This window comes from Polypterus senegalus, chromosome 3 (assembly GCF_016835505.1).
Source record: "Polypterus senegalus isolate Bchr_013 chromosome 3, ASM1683550v1, whole genome shotgun sequence".
NCBI lineage: Eukaryota > Metazoa > Chordata > Cladistia > Polypteriformes > Polypteridae > Polypterus > Polypterus senegalus.
Window position 1 is genome coordinate 98,830,724 of NC_053156.1, and position 27,116 is coordinate 98,857,839.

Sequence of the window (27,116 nt, forward strand, 5' to 3'; positions counted from 1 at the left end):
GCCAACAATAGAAGAAAGAAAATAAGACAATTTTACAAATCCAGGAAAAAAACAAATGGTTATGGACCCATAATTATTTATATGAGCCATTTGCTGAACAGTCCCACCCAGACAACTGTCCAAGAGTATTACAGCCCTATGTAAAACATCTGAACAGGTCTGTTGCAGACCTCATGATGAAAAGGCTCCCTGTTTCACTTTTCTTTTTTAATACCATTTCCCATAACTAGGAAAGATGTATGTTTGTGTTTGTAATTGGTGGTTAAATGCTAAAAGGCAAAAGATGTAAGGGGTCTGAATTACGGTTTAATTACTTTGCAGTGTCATTTGCTTCTGGTTTATCATGTTGAATTGAAATTCTCTGCATAGCCTGCCTGGGTGGATTAATTAGGGAAAGCAGAACTAATGAGGGTCCATATTTATCATGACCTACTACAGGTAATCTACTCAATGTAATAAATTGAGGAAGAATTTCTGATATTATGCAGATATATTGAGCAAGCATTCTACCCCTCTGTGTGGGAATTTCAAAAAGCAAGTAATTGCTTTGCTGTATGTAACCCTATGTGTATGCTTTGGTGTGCCAGAAGATTCATTTTAATGTGATAAAGTTATCTCTATTGCTGCATCTATTGTTTTATTTTTTGTTTATTTTGTTACTGTTGCTAGCTATGGGGAAAATGCAGAATTTCGTTAGTGTATACACTGTCACAGATGGCCGGGGTCTTTGTCCGGCCGGGATGCCTCTTCACCGAGACGACCAGGGGAGCAAGCGTGGTCAGAACCGTTCCTCCCCCAGGACGCTAGATAGCAGCCCCTATGGGTTGCAGTTGTGCCTTGGACTCCTGCAGGGCTTCATGGGAGATGGAGTTGGGATCCGAGGGTGCCGCCAGGGGGTGCTGCAGCTGCTGCTGCTGAGCCTTGGAGAGCAGCTGTTCCACCACACCTGGAAGTTCTGCCAGAATTAGGTCAACGAGCACCTGGAATGCTTCTGGGTGCTTTATAAAATGAGCCAGCAGCCACTACTCAGTGAGCCAGAGTCGGGAAGAGGGAGACGAACCTTGCAGAGGAGGAGTGGAGGCGAAAGAGAGAAGAAAAAGTTGAGTATTGTGCTTTGTGTTTGAGACTGTTTTATGTGTGTGGGAAACGAGGAGGGCGTTTCCCACAAGGTGAAGAAAAATAAAACATTTGTGTTTTATCAGTGTGCCTCCTGCGTCTGTCTGTGTCGAGTTAAGCTCTGGTATAGCGCCATGTACTGTCGCAACGCATGACAAATTTGTACTTGAACTTGAATTACCAGACTCTGATCTTGAAGTTTAGCACAGACACAGTTTTCCTAAGATGATCCTACAAAAAGGACTTTTTCCAACATTTGTCCCTGTTCAAGTCAAAAAAAAGGAGCCACAAACAGGGTTGGGGGGCAACCACCCATATATTGTTCCTGGCTGCAAAATGGAAAGAATTGAAGTACAGATGTGTACAGGTTAGAGTCCAGAACAGAACTGAGTTGATGAGGTAAAGCTGGTGGTTTTAAGGGCAAGAAGAAGTGACGTCGTTGAAAATGACATCATCAGAGACAGGTGGAATTTCCTGCAAGTGGTCTGCAGTGGAAAGAGCGAGGGAATTGGTACACTTCGCCATCCCCGGTTTGGCGTGGAATTGCCCGAATTCAGGCCCTTTAGCTGTCTCCCCATGCACATGTGTGCGAAACCCCCTTTTTACTTTTACAAGGAAAGAGGCACAGCAGTGAAGTGAGCATGCAGCATTCATTGTTATCCATACTTGTGATCTTGCGTCATAGTAAAACTAGCAAAATACCCGTGCTTCGCAGCGGCGAAGTACTGCGTTAAAATTTTTATTAAGAAGAAAATTGAACCTTTTTAAACTGAAGGAAAATATACCAATAATTATTTGTTAAGGATCTCTTTGTATACCACGTTGTAAGTTCGGCCCTCCAGTTGTAATATGACGAAGCTGTGCGCTGAGCTTACTTTTAAGCATGCAACGTACAGTTGGCCATGTGAACAGTAATCTTGTTTCAAATCTCACAGCTTGGATTGTTGCTGTCATAATCGGTTAGAGTTTCATGGTTTGTTTCAATTATGACAGTATTTGTAGGACTTGTGTTGAAGAGACATTCGGCATCTGTCAAGCGTTATCGATGAAACCGGTTGTATACTTACAAAGTCACATCCAGCTTTTGAGAGTTTAAACATTCATAAACATCAAAGTGTCCACTACTCAAATGTCACCTGTCAATCTAAGATGTTTAAGAGGCATTGGCGGTTGTCGAAAGGTGTAAAATATTTGGCCATTTCGGTACACTTGAAAGCGACAACCGAGCAATTCAGCGGCAGCCATCAACTCACATGCAGATGCATAGGTGAAGGGCTTAAGCATTTCACTCTTATAGTGCTCCTTTGTAGTATAATTATCTCCTGTACCGTCATCAGTCCACACCTTGAACCTGTCCCAGTCATTCAATACATAAGACACAATGTTCCTCCGGATATCAAGAGTGAGCCTGATATGGCCGTGCAATATGTAACAAAGAGAGACAGTTCTTTGATCGATGTTGATCACCTCGATAGACATGTTAATGCAGGTACGGTTGGAATGATAAAGGAAATGGGTACCTGAACAATGTAAAGTAAGTCTAAAATACCTACACAATAACTATAATCGTAATAAATGAACAATAAAACGGCGGAGAAGCCGTGGATTAAATAAAAAGGCTGTAGTTATCAGCAGGGAGCCGTGAATCCCATGGCCAAGCAAGGAAGGGAATGTAGAGACTGGAGCGATGGACGGCCTTATGTAGGCAGGCAGCCAACAACGTGGGAGGCGTTGGGATGGGGACCCAACGGCGCCTCACACGGTGACCGAGCTGCAGGCTATGGACGGATATATATGCGTAAGTAGGATTCAGTTAGCGTTGGGAACCCGCGTACCAAATTTCTTGAAGATGGGCCCATAAGTAACAAAGACCGTTGAAAAGTTCAATATGGCGGCCGACAGTGGCATCATACCACCGAAATAAGTACCAAATTTCAGCCTTCTACCTACACGGGAAGTTGGAGAATTAGTGACGTTGGAAAGTTCAATGTGGCAGCTGACAGTGGCGTCATACCATCGAAATAAGTACGTACATTGGTTTTCGGTTAGCGCAGGGAAGCCGCCTACCAAATTTCGTGAAGATGGGGCCATAAATAAGAAAGTTCAACATGGCGGATGTTGTCGACCGTTATGACCGTTACGTGTAGAAATGAAACCTGCTTAACTTTTGTAAGTAAGCTGTAAGGAATAAGCCTGCCAAATTTCAGCCTTCTACCTATTTGGGAAGTTGGAGAATTAGTGATGAGTGAGTGAGTCAGTGAGGGCTTTGCCTTTTATTATTATACTGTAGATACGACATTAATAGTAATCTTTATTGAATTTTAACAGAAGAGTAATATTGCAATCTTGCATTATCGTTTGGCTCTTAATGTCTCTAGTATACAGCCAAAGTTCCTAGCAGATTGCTTAGTTATAGATAAAAATTTGAAAAACGCATACTTGAATGCAGTAGGGAAAGATGATAAAAATCCAAAGAGGTATCTATTTCAGCTTTATATCTCTCAAAGTCCATTTCATTTTTTTTAATCTCACAACGTTTCTTTAATAAAAGGTGGTTCAGCTGTCTAAGCCCACTTTGATCTTCTGTACTCTGAACTTCATTTCAAAAGAAATAAGATATTCCACTGTCCCCCACATTGGTACACCAAAATCAACACATTTTAATTCTCCAGCATTTTGTTTGGAAGTCTATGTATCGTATTCCAAATTTTCTCTACAACTAATATAACCTTTAACTGCCTCATAATAGTATATTGTGAAACAATGTATATTCAGGTAAAAGAAACTTGTTTACTTAGTTACATTCACTACCTTGTGGAATACCTTGTCTTATAGAGCATTTCATTTTTTTTTTTTTTTATGCTTTTCAAAAAAATGGGATTGCTTACTTGTACTCCTCCCTGTTCATTGTTTCTTTTCATCAGCTATCATACCACTACTAAGAACACTGCAAACTAAACTTGCACACTTTTTGTGTGTGAGTTGGAAGATTGTGTTAGACAGTGTTCAGCAAATCCAGCACTGTCTTTGAAATGGGTAAAAAAAATGCATAGTTCTTATAGGCCGATATAGTATTAGTATTTTTAAATAATCGGTATACACTCACCTAAAGGATTATTAGGAACACTTGTTCAATTTCTCATTAATGCAATTATCTAATCAACCAATCACATGGCAGTTGCTTCAATGCATTTAGGGGTGTGGTCCTGGTCAAGACAATCTCCTGAACTCCAAACTGAATGTCAGAATGGGAAAGAAAAGTGATTTAAGCAATTTTGAGCGTGGCATGGTTGTTGGTGCCAGACGGGCCGGTCTGAGTATTTCACAATCTGCTCAGTTATTGGGATTTTCACGCACAACCATTTCTAGGGTTTACAAAGAATGGTGTGAAAGGGGAAAAACATCCAGTATGCGGCAGTCCTGTGGGCAAAAATGCCTTGTTGATGCTAGAGGTCAGAGGAGAATGGGATGACTGATTCAAGCTGATAGAAGGGCAACTTTGACTGAAATAACCACTCGTTACAACCGAGGTATGCAGCAAAGCATTTGTGAAGCCACAACACGCACAACCTTCAGGCGGATGGGCTACAACAGCAGAAGACCCCACCGGGTACCACTCATCTCCACTACAAATAGGAAAAAGAGGCTACAATTTGCACGAGCTCGCCAAAATTGGACAGTTGAAGACTGGAAAAATGTTGCCTGGTCTGATGAGTCTCGATTTCTGTTGAGACATTCAAATGGTAGAGTCAGAATTTGGCGTAAACAGAATGAGAACATGTATCCATCATGCCTTGTTACCACTGTGCAGGCTGGTGGTGGTGGTGGTGTAATGGTGTGGGGGATGTTTTCTTGGCACACTTTAGGCCCCTTAGTGCAAATTGGACATCGTTTAAATGCCACGGGCTACTTGAGCATTGTTTCTGACCATGTCCATCCCTTCATGACCACCATGTACCCATCTTCTGATGGCTACATCCAGCAGGATAATGCATCATGTCACAAAGCTCGAATCATTTCAGATTGGTTTCTTGAACATGACAATGAGTTCATTGTACTAAAATGGCCCCCACAGTGTTGACACTTTTTCTATAGTGTCGTTTCTTGTGACTGAAGACAGAGAGATATAATTAAAGTTAGTAAAAAATCTTTTATTAATACACACCAGGCAAAGGTAAGATGACAGAAGCACAGTCCTAGGACACCTGCTCTTCATCTGCTCCGAGGGGTCAGTGTCCCAAATCTTTTATAGGGCCTTTGTCTTATGACTAGTTGCACAAGAATTTGAAACCGTTACATCTTACAACATTTTGCTTGGATCAGCATTAACCACATCCTTTAAGTTCATCAGTTGGTCACTTGTGGTTTTTTGCTCGTTAGGAGAAACAAGAAGTTGCACTTGTCATGTGCACTATAGACAAGACAGGGTCTGCGTGGCTTTGTCATGTACACCAGATTGATCAAACTGATCAAACTGTTTATTATTTTTCCACAACAGTCACCAGATCTCAACCCAATAGAGCATCTTTGGGATGTGGTGGAACGGGAGCTTCGTGCCCTGGATGTGCATCCCACAAATCTCCATCAACTGCAAGATGCTATCCTATCAATATGGGCCAACATTTCTGAAGAATGCTTTCAGCACCTTGTTGAATCAATGCCACGTAGAATTAAGGCAGTTCTGAAGGCGAAAGGGGGTCAAACACCGTATTAGTATGGTGTTCCTAATAATCCTTTAGGTGAGTGTATATCTATAGGCAATCAAATGCTCTTCACCATTAATACTATATTTTCTGAAATTGTAATTTATGTTGATTAATATGGATGAGGATAAAAAATTAAGGCTTTTCAATCTTGACACCATAAATTATTTGAGAACTGATGTGCTATATTGCATTTTTTCCTAAAATTATGTAAAAGTTAAAATTCTAGACAGTCGACATTTTCTTACTCAGAAACCAATCCTAATGTACAACAGAGTAGTTGGTCTAATGTGGTAGAATATGGCAACCCCCTACAGAGGAGTAACTTCTTTTGAGGTCTTCAGAGATGGGGAGTATAAAAGCAGACAAGTGCAAGGCGCCTCGAAATGACAAAGTCCAAGTATCAAGCTTTATGGGAACCTGCTTGAGATGGACAGCTCCTATCAAAAGTGGTTCAGACACACAAGGTTACTGAGGAAAGGCATAGAAGGTGCACATAGCGTGAGATACAGTATATCAAATATTTAAAAATGTATTCTGCAAATTCTTTTACTTGTATTTGACAGGTAATGTGGCTAGTTAAATACAGGTTAACATTTGCATACTACAGTATAAATGACTGTGCACTTTGTGAGAACTGTATGTTTTGAACAGCTTTTATAGAGGCCTTTCTTATGGTTGTGTACATGGTTTTATTTACTTTTGTTTTTATGAGCCCTGTGCTGAGGAATAAAACTTTTAGAAACTGAAGATTGCAACAATTAAAAATTAATTTTGCTCAAATGAATTGCAATGAACTCTAAAGGACAATTGAAGGCGATTTACAGGACTCTTGGAAGCAACTTATCTAACCGCATCTGAATTCTTTTTTTCTTTTCATAATTATACACTTCCTTGTGACAAAACATTTATAACTGTAATTCATCTGTCTTGTTGTTTGAGTAATTTATGGTGCCTCTTAGTTTTAAATGTTCAGCCAATAACATAATGGTAAAAAATTACCAGACAAGAAGAGATTTGGCTGAGCCATTGATTACCAGTGTGGGATTTGTAGTCACTATGTGCAGCCCTGTTGGAGGTCTGTACGAGCCACAGGATAAAGCTGCTAACTGTTTAGTGTAGCTGTATTCTGAGTTTGTGTGCAGGATGTTCCCTAAATTTCACAATATACTATACATACATTTATTTTTCAAGAATTTTCTCAGCAGTTCATCTACATTTTCATTGACCACTCTTAAAGTGAATGAAGTCTAATGGCTTGTGTCAACTAACAACTCTTAATTTTAGTTCCATGTAACAAAATGTTGAGTTAGGAATAAAGATCTCTACAGTGATGGGATTAATGGGAAAGCATATTTGGTACATTTTTATACAATGCAGTCTAGCAGGAAACATGTTGAATCACTTTGCCTGTAAAGTCTTAACAGCCTCTCCTGGAGAAAACCGTTAATGTAGTTCTTTTTAGTGTATAGTTTAGAGAAGATGCCTCTGAGGGTCCTTGTAATTCAGTCACTTAACGGCTGACCACTGGCAGTAGTCCCATTGCAACTTGTACAACTTGGGATGGTTTGAGATGTGATTCCACGACAGTGGAATGCTGTAGTGACAGCATTTGCACTGTGGATGGGTGCATTGTTGGAGGTGGTGCTGCATAATATGATCTCTTTGCAAGACAGTGAGCTCAGTTGACTTTACTAGGAAGCTGCTATGCATTACTTACAGCATCTGTCTTGTTACGTATTTTGTGATGGAAATGGCATGCATACTGTTTTTTTCTGAGCAAGTCATGTCGTCAGATATTGACATAAATATTCATACATTGCCGTTGACATTCTGAAAATGTCAAGTCACTTTTGCATAAAAACCACTTACATCCCATCTCAACCTGTCCTGGCTCCGGTCCTGTGTACACGTTTTTATTTGCAGATAAAGCAACAGCTACTGTTTTTCGTTGTCTAGTTTTCCTCCTTGCTGTCATTAGCTGACTAATTCACACAGACAATGGTTAGTAATGCAGTACCCAGCAGGTACACCATTAACACCTGTTTTTTAAAAGTCACTGCACATAGGGGGAATTTCATTTTTAAAAAAACTGACTCATCCAACTAAATACAGGCCAGCATGTTTACTAGGCATCACTGGCAAATTGATAAGTTGATGGAAGAAATCATTAAAGGAAAGATTGAGCATCACATGTTAAGAACAGGTGCATTGGTAAGTATTCGGGTTGAGCTCAGACAGTGTTTAATTAATATACAGTAATCCCTCCTCGATCGCGAGGGTTATGTTCTAGAACCCCCCGCGATAGGTGAAAATCCGCAAAGTAGAAACCATATGTTTGTATGGTTATTTTTATATATTTTAAGCCTTTAGAAACTCTCCCACACTGTTAACATTATTAGAGCCCTCTAGACATGAAATAACACATGACAAGACAGAGATGACAGTTCTTTCTCACAATTAAAAGAATGCAAACATATCTCCTCTTCAAAGGAGCGCCGTCAGGAGGAGAGAATGTCAGTGAGAGAGATAGAGAGCGTGACAGAAAAGCAAACAATCAAAAAATCAATACGCGCTGTTGGGCTTTTAAGTATGCGCAGCGCAATAAGGCAGCCACAACAGAAGGGAGCAATGTGAAGGTACAGTAGTCTTTTAGCATTTTTAAAGTAGCGTCCGTATCTTCTAGGCAACAGCCTCTGTGCAAACAGCCCCTCTGCTCACACCCACTCCGTCAGGAGCAGAGAACGTCGGAGAGAGTGAGAGAGACTGAGAAATGCAAACAATCAAGCACTGCTCGGGAAGCACATCGCATATCATTGAGCAGTTTTATTTAATACGTAATACATGCTCTGATTGGGTAACTTCTAAGCCATCCACCAATAGCGTCCCTTGTATGAAATCAACTGGGAAAACAAACTGAGGAAGCATGTACCATAAATTAAAAGACCCATTGTCCGCAGAAATCCGCGAACCAGCGAAAAATCCGTGATATATATTAAGATATGCCTACATTTAAAATCCGTGATAGAGTGAAGCCGCAAAAGTCGAAGCGCGATATAGCGAGGGATCACTGTACTTGGATTCTAAAAGGAAGTAAGAAAAGCACAGGGGCTTTCAAAACTGCATCTGATGGGCCTCCTGTATAAACGGTGTATACGCACAAAAATGTTGAGTACACCCATTTCCGTGCATGTTTTGAGATGTGTTAAAAACTAAACTTGCCATAAAGCCATGTATATTTTCATGGTAGCTTAACACCATGCGTGTACACTTTTCTGCTTTTACAAACAGCTGGCACCCAACGTCAAAGAAGTGCTACTATTTCTGTGTTGTCTCCGTTTTTTCAGATTTGTATCAATGACACAGGATTTATCAAATACACTGAAGTTAATTGCATATTGTTTACAAATTTAATTCACTTGATTGCAATCATTCTGTAACAATATAATGGTGCATGGAATGGCCAAACTAGTCCAACTACCATAGCTACTTTAGTGTTGTTAGAAGACATTGCAAATGGAAGAATTAGAGAGTGAGTATTTATAGATCATAATGACTGTCTTCTAAGTTGAGCTATTCTCTTGGAGCTGTGTGCAGAACTGGCACTGGATTTAGAAAAGCAGACTTTGAGAAACTGTGCTCTACTTGCTACTTTGCAAATTGTGTCCACCCTGGGTTTTTAGCTGCAAGATCTTTTCAACTTGAACTTGGTCAACTGATCGGGTATTTCATAAACATCTGACTCGCACCATGCCAGCTGTATGGGATAGTATTATCCACTTTTCATCTAGATACAGGGTGGTCCAGATCTAATTATGCAACTTTTAATGCAATGTACCTCAGAAACATTGGCAGTTATCGAGAAAAGGCGAACACATTGAACCCGCTGCTCGAATGAAAACCATCTCCCCACCATTTCAGGATGCAGGGCAGGCGCTGCCATCTATCGGCAACAAAAATGATTTTTTGTGAGTTCTCTATGTAATAAACTTAAGTTATAGCGTAATGAAAATTGCATAATTAGATCTAGTTGAACTGGGAAATGTCAAAGTGCATTTCACTGCAATGGTTTTCCATATGTAATTGGAGCAGTCAACTGCTCGCACATTGCTATTACAACAGCACTGAACAAGTTACTTCAACCAGGGATGAATCACCAAAAGAATAAGCTGGCATTTTATCGTCTATAGCAGGAGAGCCTATAAAAACGTCAACTCTGCACAGTCACAGGTGTTTTTTCCAGCTAGTAAGGCAAAAGGTCCTTTTAAGGATAACAAGTTACTTAAAGAGCCATGTAAGGAGTAGAGAATCTATCCGTTGTGGCACTCTGTGCTGATCCTACACTATATATAAAGGCACCTTCTGAGAATAAACTTGCTTATGTAAATAAAAATCCTTTTCCCTCTAATGTGCTGCTCTATAGCCCACAGAAAGTGTCACATTGTGCAAGCATGTAGCACCCTGCATAATGTGGCACACAATTGCCTCCTCCCTGTACCCGAGATGAGATATGATGAACCTGTCCCTGAGCCACCAAATGTTCAGCCAAATCAGGCAGCGTTGCAACTTCATTTGAATGTAATTAGCAGAATGTAAAAAAAATGGTAATCCAGATGCAGCATTTATTTTTAAACCAATTTATTTAGTGGTCAATATCACATAGTACAGCCCTTATATTCATTAGTTAATTGGCCACATCTCTTGCAGCATCCACCATTGCATTTTGTGGCCCGTGTTAGTCAGCTCAAAACCAGATGGTTGCCTAGCAGTTTTCGAGGTAGAGGTGTGTGTGCAGCCAGTGCCTGAAGATGTGCTAGGCATAGCAGCACCTGGAGTCGCATCCTCAGCTTGGGGGTCAGCTTTTGTAATATTGTCTGAAACAGAATAAATAGACAGTGAGCGGCGACTCACCCTTTCATGGCGACTTTAAGATCTGACCACTTTTTATTATTATTATTATGGGCACTCTGCTACTTTCTGAACTTGAACTTTCAAGTGTCTTGGAACGCTGTATCACTCCATAACTTCTTTTGTTGCTTATGCTATTGCTTAAGCCAAGAAATAGTATGTTTCCTTGCCTCCACTTCGCATTCTCTTCAATTCTTCTTTTTTTTTTTTCCACGTGATTTTTGACATTATCTTTTAACAAAGCACTAAAAGGAAGAGACTATTTGTATTGATTTGCATATTCAAATATGTGAAATTCTAGGAAGAGTCAGGGTGGGGCTGTGGAGCGCGTACGTGCATTAAAAAATTGGTATTTATAAAGGGGAAGTACGTGGAACTTGGCACACACACAGTTTTATGCTCCTGGATTTTTTGTGCTTATGCACATTTCCAGTTTTGTCTGTACGCCATGTTTTGGTGTGAATTCTATGACTTATGCATGAGGCTCTTGGTTTTATTTTGGAAAAAGTAAGCAAATAGATTTGGCAAATTATTGAACTGAATTACTTGTCCATGTTATTATGTTCTAATGAGTCAAAAATCAAACCTCAGTCAATTTTATCTACAGTGTGACTGTAGACTATAAGTTTTCCAGTTTTTTTTTTTTTTTATATTAAATGCATTTCCATGTTGGTCTCTCCAAAGAAGGAGGTGAGTGGGCCATTGGTATTCTGCAGGCAGGCAGGCATGTAATAAGCCAGTGTTGCCAGACTCTATGGATTAAGACATTCCATTGTTTCAGCAGACTGATGGGACAAATGACCATCCAGGATCTGGTGACCCCTGTGAGTGATCACACCAAAGCAGTATGAATGCATCAGACTGTTCCTTCTGACAGATCTGTCATCTTTACTGTTGCTGATTCTGTCAGCAGGTATGATGGATGCATCGGTGACATGAAAGCAAGGACAGGCTCCTTGCTACTGGCCACAAATCAAGGGGGATTGATAACCACAGATCAAGGAGGATCTGTCGGAGGCCCTTTGCTCTGACCTCCTACATGACCTGTCCTTACAGCAGTAGAGTTCCAGGCTGTTCTTCAACCCCTATGAAGCCCTGGATTGTTATGACCCGCCATTTGACATTGGGCAGCTGCTGTTCTGCAATAATTGGGTAATATCCCACAATTGCAGATTTTAAGACTGATTGATTGAATGTGTGCACTAGAGGTTTGAAGCAAGAGTGGCTACACAAGATACTGATGAACTCCAGAATGATAGGTTTCAGTATTCATAGGTAATTTTTTTTTTTTTTCGTTGAGACCGTTTAATTTACACATTACTTTGATTATTTCTGTAATGAAGGTTGACATTTCAGTCCAACAATGAGTGTTGCATTTCTTTTTTTTTTTTTGTCCCCCCACCCCATCCCTGTGTATATGTGCATTAGTATATAAAATATACACTGTAGATGTTCTTGTTAAATAAATAAATGGTATGACTTTTGTAAATCAATTTCTTTGCCATTCATCCTTACCCCTTGCACTTCAACCTGAAAAACTGACATTAACCCTGTTATACTTTTATACGTGCTGTTTGTCTTTTTAGGATTTTGCAATGATAGCTAAGCCATGTCCTTGGAGCCCTTAGGCTACAGAGGGTTATCTTAATAAACTCAACATCTTATGTTATTTATGTTTTTAGTCTTCAAACATGCCAGATATTGGATTTGATTGGCAGATCTGTACAATAGGCCATTTAAAGATGGACGACCCATGTTATGCCACTATGCTGACAATAAATTGAATGTCGTGAGTGCCTCATTAGCTGCACAAGAATTCTGAAACAGTAGACTAACTGTACAATTTGTCTGCTTCATTAAATTCAATAAAGAGCTGTGCAGAGTTCATCTGGAGATAAAATGAAAGAAAATGAATTTGGTCAAAAAAAATGTGCATTTCCTTTCAGCGTTTTGTTGTTGTAGTGGAATAAGGATTCATGTAAAACTAATAATTTGGTTTTGGAAAAAAATGTATTTTAGCGTTTTAATCCTTTCAATGCTTTTTTTTTTTACATTTTAATATTTCATGTGACCTCTGATTATAGCATGATATCAGACTTACCTTGAATTGTAAAAAGGTTCAGAACAATTTTTTTTTCCTGTTTCATTTAATAATGCATATATGTTACACTTTGCAGGGCACTATAGCTGTTGGCATTATTTTACTTTTTCTGCCATCAGTGTTATGATGGTTCATGTATCAGCATTTCTGTGATGAGGCCTACAGGATTAATATATTAATGAGGTAAAATTTGAAGTGTGGTTGGTCTAACACTTTATTTTTAAATAAGATATATCAATACACTCTTCTGAGAAAACTCGACTGGTCCCGATGTTTCTTAATTTTCAATTTCGCACTTAGAAACTGCAAATATAAAGAGGGCGCAATCTTCAATTATTTTTATATATATTTTTATGACAAATAATGCATTTTTCTCAGCAAATTTATTGCAGCCTTCATAACACCAAGCTATACCTTTTTTGCCCAGAAGTGGCTGTCAGTCATGATCCTGTCTACACACTACATCAATGCCTGTGTATGGCAAAGAAGGTCTGATGGAGATATTTTATGCTTTCCTCTGGGTTAGAAAAAAAAATTGATTTATTTTGTCATGTAGTCTGGGTTTAAATCCTGGCCCAGTCATTGTGTGGAGTTAATGTCTTCCACCCATGTTTTTGTGGGCTTGACTGCAGCTACTTTAGTAGTCATCTGACATTGCAGAGGTTGGCATGCTTAGTTACAGTAACTCAAAATTTATTCAGTATGAATGAATGTGAATATGATTGTGACTGTATCTTACCATGGTATGCCAGCCCTTTCGGACCTGATTCTTTTTTTTTTTTTTTTTTTTTTTTTTTTGCCTGATAATGGTGGACAGATTCGCAGAGTTTGGACTTCAGGCTTTTTTTTTCCCTTATCAATGGTTTGCAAAATCTAGCTTGGTGTACAGGCAAATGCTTTCTGAATTGGCATTGAAATGGTAAAGTGTATCTTGTCATGCTTTGTCTTTTACTTAAATCTAGCACTTAGTTTTTTCACTTATAGATGACTATTTTAAGTTTTAACTAGACCTATTTATTTAGAGTCCTTATGGGAATGCTGTTTAGAACCAAGCTAATAAATACCATTTTTTTAAATCTTCTTTGGGTAGCGATAATACCATTTGTCACAACCTACAGTAGGTGAAAATTGTTTCAGTGTTATCCAGAGATACTCAAGTAAAAGCCTTGTCAATAGAAGTTACATCAAACTTTAACTATAGCCTCTTCTGTTTCTTTCTTTAGTCATACTGCTGAAACTGAAGAAATCTCACTTCATGTAAATCAGGTTGGTTTGCTTCTTTTTATTCAGGTGATAGTTGATAATTCAATTACAGGAAATATGTGTGTGGTGTTTTAGTTTGTGTGTGTGTGAGATAAATACAGTATGTTAATATAATGAATATATATGGTGGTCCAGATCTAATTATGCAATTTTCATTACGCTATAACTTAAGTTTATTACATAGAAAATCACCCGGACCATCGAAGTGTGCGAACTGACGACATGAGGAATCGTCTTCGCACGGAACTGGAATCATCCCATCGTAAATCAAAGTCATCCAGACGATCTGGATCTGCATAATTAGATCTGTACCTCCCTGTATATATACACACGTGTCTTCTTTATAACAATAGTATATAAACTAGTATTGAATAAATGAATAACATCACTTTTTTACTTCATAGCCAAAAAGCAATGAACATGAACTTGCCTTTGACCAGGGTTTCAACAATGGTATGCACCTTTTTTTTCCCCCATGATTTTTGACAACCTTTTCATGCTTTGATAAACAACTGTATTAGTATTCTCTTCTTAGTCCTACAAAAGACTCTTGAGTATGACAAACACTTTTTTGTACAGTAAGATGGTGAAAAGAATTGTTTTTTTTTTTTTTTCTGCTGTAGATTGTTGACTAATAAAACAGACTAATATTGAGCATTTCATTGAAAATAAATATTTTTTCATAATTGCCACTGGTTAAATATTCATGGTATTATACATTCTGATTAGTTTCATGGAGAATTAAGAATTGTCATCAGTGTTTATATTTGTGTTAAACTTTTGTAAAGAAAAGAAAAACGATAGGTAATGTTTTTTTTATTTATTTATTTTTTAAACTAGGTATAAGTTATGCTATAATAGTTTGTTTTTGGTAGATTGGGACCCAAACCAGAAAACATTTCTGTTTTAGTACCTAATCCTGCTGGAAAAAAGATTTGGTACTTTGTCTGCCTCATTGAATTTAGTAGGTTCAGACAGTGGAAGTGTGCTTTGAAGCAGAGCACATTCATACTTTATATGCAACTTAATATTTTATATTCTTCAAAGCTGGTGCCTAAGTTATATTTCCATATTGTTGCCTACTGCTGTGCCTGAATTGTGCAGCCTCATCATATAAAATCTAACATATATGATGATTAATTGGAACATTTATTTATATTTGCAAACATTTCTTCCAGCCTTTTTACAGTTGCTTTGTAATCACCATATATAGTACATTGTAACCACATAGTCTGGAATTTTAGCAGCCAGAGCAATACTTAGTTACACTTATTTGCTTGGCAGCCGTTTTTTGTGCAAAAGAGATAAACGTAATCAAGTAACGTTAGGCTGTTTGTTCAGCAAGTGTATTATGACAGGTGACAAAAGTTGATTGCCTTAAGTGAAAAGATGTAATTACTAATACATTCATAATCATAGGTTACAATTGATTAAATCAATTAACCTAACAACAAATAAGCCAACAATATAAAATATCCAAGAGCAAAGTTTTTTTTCCAATTAATTGGACAGATATTCACAGAACAGATGGGTTTTCAATTACTTTTTGAATATAATGAGGGAGTCAGCAGTATGGATGGATATGGGTAACTTGTTCCACCAACTAGGAACTACACAGGAAAAGACTTTGGATTGAGACTTGATACCACACGGAGGTGGCATCACCAGATGCTGTTCACTGGTAGCTGAGAGCAGGTGAGAAAGAGCATAGCACCTCACCAGTGTCTCCATATACTTGGGTGCTGACCCATTGAATACTCTGTAGGCAAGCATCAGAGATTTTAACTTGATGTGTGCTGCTATAGGGAGCCAGTGCAGTGACCTGAACAGACGAGACATGTGCCCATCTTGGCTGGTTAAATATAAGATGGACCACTACATTCTGGAACATTTGCAGTGACTTGATAGCACATGTGGGTACTCCTACCTGAAGCGAGTTGCAGTAATCCAGACCTCATAACATCAAAGCCTGGACCAGACATTGTGCTTCATACTCTGTCAGATAAGGTCTGATCTCGTGTATGTTGTATAGCATGAACCTGCATGAATGAGAAGCAGTAGAAATGTGGTCAGGAAAAGATAGCAACTCCTCAAACACTATCTCAAGGTTGAGTACTGATTTGGCAGGTGTTAGCGGCAGTGAGCCAAGCAGAGATGGAGAGTTGAGTAGACTGGCTGGCTGGGATCACTGGAAGCTGGGTTTTTGCCAGATTGAGTAGTCCTTAATCCAGGATGAGATTTCAGTAAAACATGTAGACTCTAGCTGATACTTAATGTCCTCCAGAGGGAACGGCAGGTAGAGCTGTGTATCATCTGCATAGCACGGATAAGAGAAACCATAGAATTAGACCCAGTGAGGTGGTGTACAGAGGGAAAGGTAGAGCACTCTAAACTGATCCTTTAAATGTACTCCTCTGCATGCCTGAAGCACCCTTGACAACTCTCCTCACCAGAACACACTGTAGGATCTGCGAGTGATGTTGGACTTCAGCATCTGTTTGCAGTCCTAGTAATGCCAAGGTCACAGAGGGTGGCAAGAAGGCTGTCATGGCTGACCGTGTTGAGGCCAGATGAGAAATCTAGCAGGATCAGAGCCGATGACATTTCAGTAGGTCTAGCAAAGTGTAGCTGGTCAACCACAGTTAGTTATGGCCATCTTAGTCAAGTGGTTCCTCTTGAAGCTGGAATAATAGTGCACTACTCAAAGTGCTCCATGCAGGGAGGACCTGGGATTCGAGCCCATGATCTCCTTCCTGCAAGACAATGATATTACCGCTGCACCACCTGTGTGGCTCTATCTTATAATGTTTTTGAGTCCAGTCCTTATTATAAATAAGACTTTTCTGTTTTTGATAAGAGCTTTTTCATTATTTATAACTGTATTGGCACTATCTGGTCTTTTCCCAATTACCAGAAGGCAGCACCTTTATGTTCACATATGGCGCTTTTCCACTGCATAGTACGGCACGACACGGTTCAGTTCAGCTCACTTTTGGGGCGTTTTCCACTGGGAACAGTACCTGGTACCTGGTCCTTTTTTTAGTACCACCTCAGCCGAGGTTCCAAGCGCGCCGAACCGTTACCAAAACGTGACGTGTAAACTCTGCTGGTCACTGATTGGCCGGAGAAAATCGTCATTACTGCGTCACTGGCTATTTTCTTTAAAAGGTACACACACGCGGAAGTTTGTGTCCCGTCTCTCCATTGCTGGACGCAGTTTGTTGCATAAGTGGATGAATGTTTCTTCAGACATTCGAAGGTTCTCCAGCCACTGAGTGTTTGTAAAACCGGGAACAATCACATCCCACCACTCTGAAGCACGGTTAAATGTCCAAACAGATGGTCTGTTGCGGCGACTTTTTTGCAAAATGTGGAAGATCTGTAATATACAGAATCAGCATTTTAATGTTACACTGGCTGTTAAGTTCATTTTATGCTTTGCAACAGTGATAAAAGTTAGCTAGTGACGTGCTTTTTTTAGATGCTTACCCTTGCGCGTCGTCGAGCTAAAGTGTTGTCGTTGTCTGCGTGTTGTTGTAAAAGTTCCACGGTGTCACGGCAGTAGAGGCGGCGCAACTATAATGACACGTGAATAATCCCGCCCACTCTAAAGCGGTACTAAACTGCAGTCGAAACGCAAACTGAGCCGAACCAAGGTGAGCTGTACTGAACTGTGCTGTGCCGTACTATGCAGTGGATAAGCGCCATTAGTACCTCAAAAAAGGTTTCCATTTGCAGCTCCTTTCATATGTGGAATTCTTCCATGAAAACAATCGTAGAACTGCCCCTTTCTGTGCTGGTCCATTTTTTATAATCTCCATCGATCAGATACCTGGAAGACAATGGGTGAAAAAAATGAACATGCATTAATGCGTACCGAGTTCTCATTTCACTTCATGTTTTTTTTATGGTTATCTCTGTACTCTCATGGTATTAACAGTATGTACCTAAATAAATAAAAAATATATATATGTTTGCGCAATAAGAAAGGTTGTGCTGCTAAATCTCAAAAAACTAATTACAACTAAGTTAACCAAGTTCTGTTTATATTGGTAAACAATCGCCATACTGTACTTTGCATAATTCAATAATAATTTAGCATTTATTTGTTTATTAAGCATGTGTTATAATTTTTTTATTAAGAATATAACTATGTAATCTGCTTTAAAATGTATAGAAATAACTGTCTTGCCTGATTTGGTACTTGTATTCTGTTAAGTTAACTTTTTGGCTGCTGTTAAATGATATGTGAGTTCAAAACAAATATTATTTACTCTATCTCTCTGTCTATTATATATATGATTGGAAAGAAATGCTAAATACTCAGTACCACTATAATTATTTTAAGGCGGTTATCTTCTTTAAATATTTTAAATAATTTTAAATAAAACCATTTGTAATTCTGTTTGGGTATGGCCTGATTCAGAGGGAATAGTCATGTCTATTCAAGTATGCAGCATTTTTTTCATTCTGTTTATAAAAAGAAATCCTATTTCAGAGTAATTTTGCCTCAGAAATTGCGCAGAATCACATTAATTGTTAACCTAGAAAAATCTGTTGTAAAATCTTAGAAAGCCTTCTGATAGAAACTGTTCATATTGTGCACAGTTTCTTTTGTGTGTGTGTTCTTTTTTGCATTGAACTTTAAAGGAAATCTTTAACTTATTGTTTTCACTTTCACTGGATTGATATAAGGCTGAAGCATGTTGCGTTGCTCCCTCATAGTTCTAGAAACAGGGGAACAACGCCCTACATGGTTAGTGTCTGTGCACTTTGTACATTTCCCAAAAATAAATGTTAGATTAATTTCCATATGATTTGAATGTGGATGTGTAACTGAAAGAGCCGTGCGGTGGACTGAGCCAGGTGCTTTTAAAATAGACTCTCCATGTGATTGTCAGGAGAAGAGAAAGACCAAAGTGGTCTGTTCCAGAACATTAATAGATTGTTTGTTTTATTAATTTATATTTATTCTGAATTTGACTCTTCAATACCAACTCTCTTATTGCTGGCTGTCCTTTTAATGTAGCAAATTAAAGTATCTGTCTTGAATTTCACTAAAGAGCTAATCTTAGAAAGTTCATGTTAAAGTAAAATTTACACAAGTGTCTATTTGTTACATAGATTATGGTATAATCTTTTACTCCCTATAAGTTAACATGAAATAGAACTTTCTTAGCTATTTCTGTAAAAACAGAGTTAATTAAGCCAGTTTGGAAATAGTCTCACTTCTAGAAGCATGGACTGTTAGATTAGTTTGCAAATAGAACATGTAGCGGCATTTACCAAAAATTTGCAAAGTTCTGCAGCTTCAGTATGCTTCATGGGATTCTGGCAAAAGCTTGATACGTTGAAATGATTCCACAGACAAAATATGTTTGTTTTAAAAACTTTTAGTAAAAATTCAAAGTAAAACAGTTCACACAAAAATAGAGAAGATTAGTATTGAAAAGAACAGTTCTGTTTAAAGCTTATACAGTAAATCTTGTTTATTTCTTTTAGTTTGCTTATTCATTTGGACCATTTCTAAACGGTCAGAAAACTGTACGTCTATCCCATTTTCATTCTGTAAATAGGTCTTTCAGTCAGTGCTAGCATTGGGACCTATTCTAAACAAAAAATGACTTAACTAACACTGTATCACCGATATATCAAAGTAGGTTCTATCTCATGTTAACTTACACGGACTAAAAGGCTATACCATAATCTATAGCTAAGAAAGAACATGTTGTTATATTCAAATTAAGCAAACACTAATATGAGTTTAACTTAAAGCATTCACTTTCTAAGATTTGTTCTTGCAGAACAGTTTTTATAACTGTTCTTCACTTAATGTGACTGTGCGGCCAAATTTGGAACAAGAACTTTTTCCTTAAAATTAAAAAAAAAAAAAAACCCAGTCAAATCTTTAAACTAGACCCATTCATATAAGATGGAATACTGAGAGTAGGAGGCAGACGCAATAAAGCTATTATGGCAGAAGAAGCTAAACATGCACATATTGCTTCTCTTGTTGTACAGGACATTTACAAAGAAATCGGACATTGTGGGCACAATTTTAGCTTTGCTGTCCATTGGGGGTGTAAGGAAATAGATGGCATACAAATACTACTTATATGCTCTCTATGAAGATAGTATGTGTTTTTAATATACACAAATGTTTCTGCCTTGCATAAATCAATGACATTAACATAATTTTATTCTAAAACCCTCTTAATCCAATTCATGGCTATGAGGGTGCATTATCCAGTCCTTTATAATAGGGTGTTAGGCAATAAACACATTAAATGCATCACAGACCTTAAACTAGTATACTTAATGAAATATTTTTTTCTTTATAACATCTGATACAATGTGTAGATAAAAAAATGCAGCTTCATTCTGTTTCATTTTATTGTGAAATGCCCAGATTTATACTGTTCATTATGTATTTTCCCCTTCAATTTATTTAAAGTAAATCCATTTATCTTAACAATTATTCTTTTTGTAATAAAGAAAATAATGATGGGATTATTTAACATTTTTGAAAACCACATAAAGGCATAAAGTGATGTTTAATACTTTATATACCAGTGAGAAATTTTTATAAACATTTTTTTTTTCAATGCTTTTTGTTGCTTTTGATAGTAGAAAGACTTAAATTAATGATTTAACAATGTATGTTAAGAAAGACAGTGAAAAGATATTGGTTCACAGAAAAACCCATATGAAATACAAAATATATACAGTACTTCAGTCGTAGGGCAGCACAGTGGTGGAGTAAGGAGACCCGTGTTCACTTCCAGGGTCCTTCCTGCTTGGAGTTTGCATGTTCTCCGCATGTCTGTTTGGGGTTCCTTCGGGTGCTCCGGTTTCCTCCCACAGTCCAAAGACATGCAGGTTAGGTGCATTGGCAATCCTAAATTGTCCCTACTGTGTGCTTGGGGAGTGTGTGTGTGTGAGTGTGTGCCCTGCGGTGGGCTGGCGCCCTGCCCGGGGTTTGTTCCTGCCTTGTGCCCTGTGTTGGCTAGGATTGGCTCCAGCAGACCCCTGTGAACTTCAATCATAGGAGGGGAGAAATGTAGCAGTTCTCCACACCCAAAAAATGCAACGATATCCCTAATTAAATGTGGAAGGATTAACAGAGTGAAATCCCAAATGTATGAAGTAATCAACAAATCAAGAACCCCTTCTGTCTATTTGGGTTACCTGTACTGTCTGAGAGTCCCTGCATTTCTAAAGAGATGGCTCACTGACTTGTCCACCTTGTGGGCACAGCCAAGCACATTTGTTCTCCCCTCTATTTCTCTCTCCAGACCCTGGCACCTTCCTCCTGGTAGTTCTGTGTTTACCCCAACTCTCGTCTCAATGTACCACTGGTTGAGAAATGCCTTCATGATGTCTTCCTGTTGGTTTCTTCAAGGAAGCACACTTGAGAGCAATAAAAATGCTGAAAGTATGACTGAATTTTTAGCATAAGGTCAGCACACAATCATTCATGATGGTACAGAAGAGTTAATATGTCTCTGTTTATGTTCAGTTTCACTTGAAAGCAGCCTTTCTAAACAGACTGCACGTAGGCTTACAATTTCATGTGTCAACTACAAAACAGAAAACAATATATGACTGATATTCTTTACTTGCAACTTTGAAGGCAATATCTTGAAGTGCTTTATGTTTACTTTTAAAAACAGAACAAAGGATAAACAAGGCAAAAAGCAATATAGCACTTGGAACGTTTAAACACATTTAGTTGCTTCTGATAACCAGTTATAATTAAAATAACATTTACATTAAACATTCAAAATAAGCCTTTTTTTCCATAAGTAAACAACACAAAAGCACAAATGAAATGATCTGAGTAAATTTATTGAGATATAAATCAGTGTTAGAACTCTGTGTTACTCTAATTTTAAATTGCACCAAAGTAAAAACTGTAAGGAGTACAAGAAATTGCAGCTTGGATTTAATAAAGAACTCCGTGGTTAAGAGAGCAACTAAAGAATTTGAATGGAAAGTAAGACAAGCAGCAAGAAACCACTCCAGTAGCACATTAATTAAATAGTCTCTAAAATGCACACAGAGAAATCATTGAGCAGGAAAATTGCAAATGATCAGAGTATTTTAGCTGTGGTTTTACCAAAGATGGAATAAGGGAAATGTGTCGGGTAGTTTAAAAAATAAAAATTGAATGTTTAAACTTTTTAAACTAGAAAAAGTCTTCATCTTGTGTGATTTTTAAAGACTTTATTTAAAGGCCAATTGTAAACATATTTAACTACACTTTACATAGGAGACGTACCTAGTGAATAGAAAATGTGAATATCTTGATCTGATGCAGTATTTGATCAGAACCTGATCTAATATGTAGTTAGATTTCATAAAAGTACAGAATTGGTATTGCTGTTTTGTAATAGATGGAATTTTTATTAAAAAAAAAAAAAAAACAGTATTTAAAAATTAGCTTCTAGAGTGCTTTTTTTCTTCTCTGCTAGGTAAAGTTAACATTCTCGATCCTACTTCTTCTAATTCACTGTTGAGGGGGGTTAGGGTATTCAGAGCATTTCCAAACAGCACTGGACACAAGGCAGGAAACATCCCTGGACAAGACATTACATCCCAGGGGCTCCTTAATGACACACCTTTAACTGCACTCGCACAGGGTGAATTTGGATTTTTTAATTAATGTAACCTGCAAGTATTTGTGGATGAAAGAGAGAAATCGCTACAGACATGTGGAGAATGTGTGATGTTTGCACAATATATAAACTAGGGCCAATGTATTTGTGAGGTAGCAGGGCTAAGCACTGTCACTGTTCTGACAATTATACTATTTGACAAGTACGGAAATGAAATATGATAGGGTAATGTACTAAGGAAACTGTAAAGAAAGAAGTTTGAGCCAAAGTCAAAATGCTTTAAAGTTAACAATAGGATTATATTACCTTTTCAAAACATACATATGGTAAGTAGGTTTAATAATTGCAGCACTCCAGAAATGTGTTCTTTTGAAATTGCTGCATGTTAAGTAACCGAAAAATATAGAAATATGACAGAAAAGGCGATATCCCTCCCAACGTGATTACGGTGGTACAAACATCACGAGAGACAAAGATATACTTTAGCTTACTTTACTGATGGTTTTACACGGTTACAGATGGCAAGCTTATGACAGACTCTATCAAGGTGTGGAAGTCTTGATCTACGCAGTCTGCCATCTTTCGTCACCACGCTGAAAGGGTTTTCTGGACGGATGACAATCTTCCGCCCGACAGCTTCAAAGGTTTTGATTGCTTGTTCCATGTATTTATACTTCTCCCCGTGCAGAGCCCTCTCTGGTCTCCAAACAAGGACAGTAAACTCAAACCCCACTTTCAACAAGAATAGCACAATGCTCACACTGCAGTTGGTCCCATTCTCCAAACTGCTAGGCTAATGGTTTCTAAATGCAGCCTAGTCCCTGTGTACCATACTTAGTCTGCCTGTATGAATAAATCCATAACCGTGTGCATAGAGACAGTACAATAACATTAATATTATAACAAACTGAGTATAACAATAATGTAAAATAAATGTGTGATTAGTAAAATGTGCATACTGTAGTAATCATACAGGAGCTTGAGGTTATTGTGTATGTTTTTTTTATTATCCCAGTAACTTGTATTGATTCTAAGATGCCAAACAGATGTGCTTTGATATTTTTGGGTATTAAAAAAACAAATATTATGAACACTTGGGTAACGTGTGTCTTATCCATAAAAACAAGCGTATCACCAATGAGTAACTTAATATGAGGAGAACTGTTGGTGAACATTGCCGAACAATATCCAGAAACATTTATGTGATTAATATATGGGATGTTATGCATACAGACATGTGTAAACTATCAAGAACCTTTACAGTTGCAGAGCTTGTAACTTTAAAAGCTAAAATGCATGAAATGCTTGCTGTAATTTGTAACTTACTGTCCTAGTCAAAAGAATAAAACCATCATTATGAATTTAAGAGGTAATTGGTATCTGAGAGAATTGTTTTCCATCTGTTTTTATTCATTTTCCTCTTTGTCGAAGTTTATTCATAAATATAAGATGACAAGGTAGTAATGAACTTGGAGTTAAAATTTTAATCACTTGATTAATTATAAATATCAATTCCTTCCTGCATTCCTGTTTTTAAGTTAGTACTGTAATTAGCCTAAAACAAAACTTTTACTGCCATATTTCTGAAAATGGCTCTTATTCCAGTCCTCCTTCGCTCACTGTAAATGCAAATCTCTACATAACACATTTTAAGGCTACATGTTATAGTAACATACATGCAAGATAAGCAGATTTTCATTCAGAAAGAAAATACACACACCTACTCCTTTTTGTCTCACTGCCACATCTATTACTGAATACTGCAAATATGTATTTTTATGATTTTGAACAGTTGTAGTTTCTCACTGATGGCATTGGTAAATGCTGTGTGCTCCATCTGGTACCATCCATCTCAATAAACATCAGGTACCAGTTTGTGCAAGTAAATCACTAAACGCTGGAGTCCTTATTTTCTGAAGTAGATGAATTTCCATTTCAACAAATGTCATTTTGCAATATAAGCATGACCAGAATTACGTCTGATTTTAAATTGGTGTTCATGTTTATCATCTAGGAAATTAGTATTGGATATCTGCTGTCAGTTTACCCTGAATTAGATAAGTACAAGATTTGGTTTCAATGGCTTGAAATAATGGAAAAAAAATTACAGAAATTAACACCCTCAAACACTTCACAATAATGAATGTATTTAGCACTTTGAAAATTGTACATAGCATCTCGCCACCACAAATCAGCATGTATACTGGTTCTTTTGGTATTTGAAAATTTAAATAGACAATGTAAACTCCAAATGGACAATGACCAGGAGTGAGGTTGGAACTAAGGGTACTGGATCTGTCATGCAGCAGTGTTGACCGCTTTGGTTGTGTGCTGCTCATCTTCTTGTTAGTATTGGCATACAGAATTTCACTTGACTTTATTAACACAGATTTCAACGCTGTATTTAAAGTAGGCTAAAAGAAGACCATTGTCATTTTCTGATGTATGAAGTTAGGATTTGCCTGTCAGCAATGATTTGTCATGCCATTAACGATGTAAAATTCAAATTGAAAATGCAATGTCATCTTGCCCATTACCTTTTCTCAAAGGCAGAAAAGGAAATACATTCTAAGGTTTCAGTAATCCATTCAATTTATGATGTAAATTTCAAATATATTGTACTTTTTTTAAATAACCAAGGCACTTTGTAAAAAGATACTTTGAAGCATTGCATGACATTAGTCAAATGATAAATTTCTTCCTTCGTCAGAAGTTAACTGTAAGTAATAGAGTTCTATTCCTCAATGTCTTCTTTGATGCCCAGGTGGTTTTATTATATATTAATATCATTCAGTACTTAGCATGGTGTATGGTGAAGAAAAACATAATACAGACAGTATCTGTGACAGTCTATGACCTAAAGAATGACACCATTTTGTTCTTTCCTGACACTGATTAAATTGAGCGCAGATAGGAGTGTGACAAAATGACACATTTATCAGACAGCTGCTTACCACTGAAAGCACTGACTTCTTGTTTTTGCTCTGTTTAGCTGAGACTACCAAACAATCGATCAGAAAAGGCAGCCAGCCGACTGATGCTGAAGAGCTGTCACCATCCTTCGTATTGTCCGCTCCTGCTGCTGTGACTTTGGATGAAACAACTTCAGGTACTGGACGTTTGTGTCTACATATTAATCTAAAATGAGAATTAATTGAATTTTGTGGACCTCAAGCACAGTAAATATAAAGTAATTTATACCAAATGGGTTATGGTGTATGAAAATGTACATTTCAATAATAATGAGTTGTAGAAAGATTTGTTTTAATTCCAAAATATCATGAACAAGCTTAAATATCTCAATTGAATGACGACAAAATAACTTAATAGGGGATAAAGGCAGCAATAATAAATCCCAAGAACAGAAAAAAACAGTAAATTGATAAATTAACAACTTTCAAGCCTTGGAATCCATACTTGGGCAGTATACAGTATGTTACTGACAGTATATTTTCATTGAATAACAGGGCTTTTTGAATCTTGCAAATCTGGGTCCTGTAGTACAAAGCTACAAATACTAGTGTCATGGAGGCATTGAATATTAACAATATGAATACTCACAAACTGATAGGAGAAGAGAGTTAGGTTTCTGGTAATTCCAATTTGGTCTTAGCAATGGATTTTGCAAACAACACCACAAAAAACACACAAGATGACCAGAGATATATTTTTTTTATGGGGGGAATTAATACATATTGTCCAGAAAGACTTAGATGTATTATGTGAATATACTGCTAGTGATGGCCCTTGATTCTTCATAGTTCTGATCGTATTAATAGAAGACTTTTGAAATGTTGAAAACAACAACTGAGCTTGTGTGCATTTTATTAATATTCATCTTTTTTTTTTTCTTTAGAATAGGCATATATTACAAAGCTGTGTAAACATCTGTCTGCTGTCTTTGCAGAATACCAAGAAACTTTATTCAAGTTGAGATCAAGCATCCTTACATTATTTGTATCTGTTTTTTTTTTTTTTTAAAAAAATCCCACAGGGAAAATGTGGGGCCTAATTTCATTTTGCCTACTTGGTTTCATCTTTTGTATAACCTCATTCTTGGTAACTTTCTGTAGATTTCTCATTAATATTTTTTTCAGTATCACCTATTGATTTTTTTTTTTTTTGTATCACCCATTCCTGCTTCCTTGTAGAGTGAATTATTCAAGATGATGAACTGGATTTTAACGTATTATGGGGTGCTGACAGGTAGCCGGTCTGAAGGTGAACAGTTGTCTGTTTGACATGCCATTCTTGTTAATGGATTCACTCCAGGGGTGTGCCCTTTCAAAAGAAATGTAGATGCAAGAAAAGTCTAATGCCACAGGGAACTGGGCAGAAATTTGAACAAGTGAGGTTAGAATAAGTAATGAAGGTGTGCTTATTAGGGATAAAGAAAAAATGGTGGCT

The 27,116-nt window shown here is 37.5% G+C and overlaps 1 protein-coding gene across 5 annotated transcripts in view; it reads left to right on the forward strand.

Annotated features, from left to right (window-relative positions):
* Window positions 1–27,116, forward strand: part of LOC120525402 (synaptotagmin-like protein 2) — a 541,287-nt gene that overhangs the window by 314,557 nt on the left and 199,614 nt on the right. For all 5 annotated transcript variants that reach the window (XM_039747656.1, XM_039747659.1, XM_039747657.1 and 2 more), the window contains 3 exons: window positions 14,052–14,094; window positions 14,496–14,544; window positions 25,702–25,818. In XM_039747656.1, coding sequence (XP_039603590.1) covers window positions 14,052–14,094; window positions 14,496–14,544; window positions 25,702–25,818 — 209 coding nt within the window. The remainder of the gene's footprint in view (window positions 1–14,051; window positions 14,095–14,495; window positions 14,545–25,701; window positions 25,819–27,116) is intronic.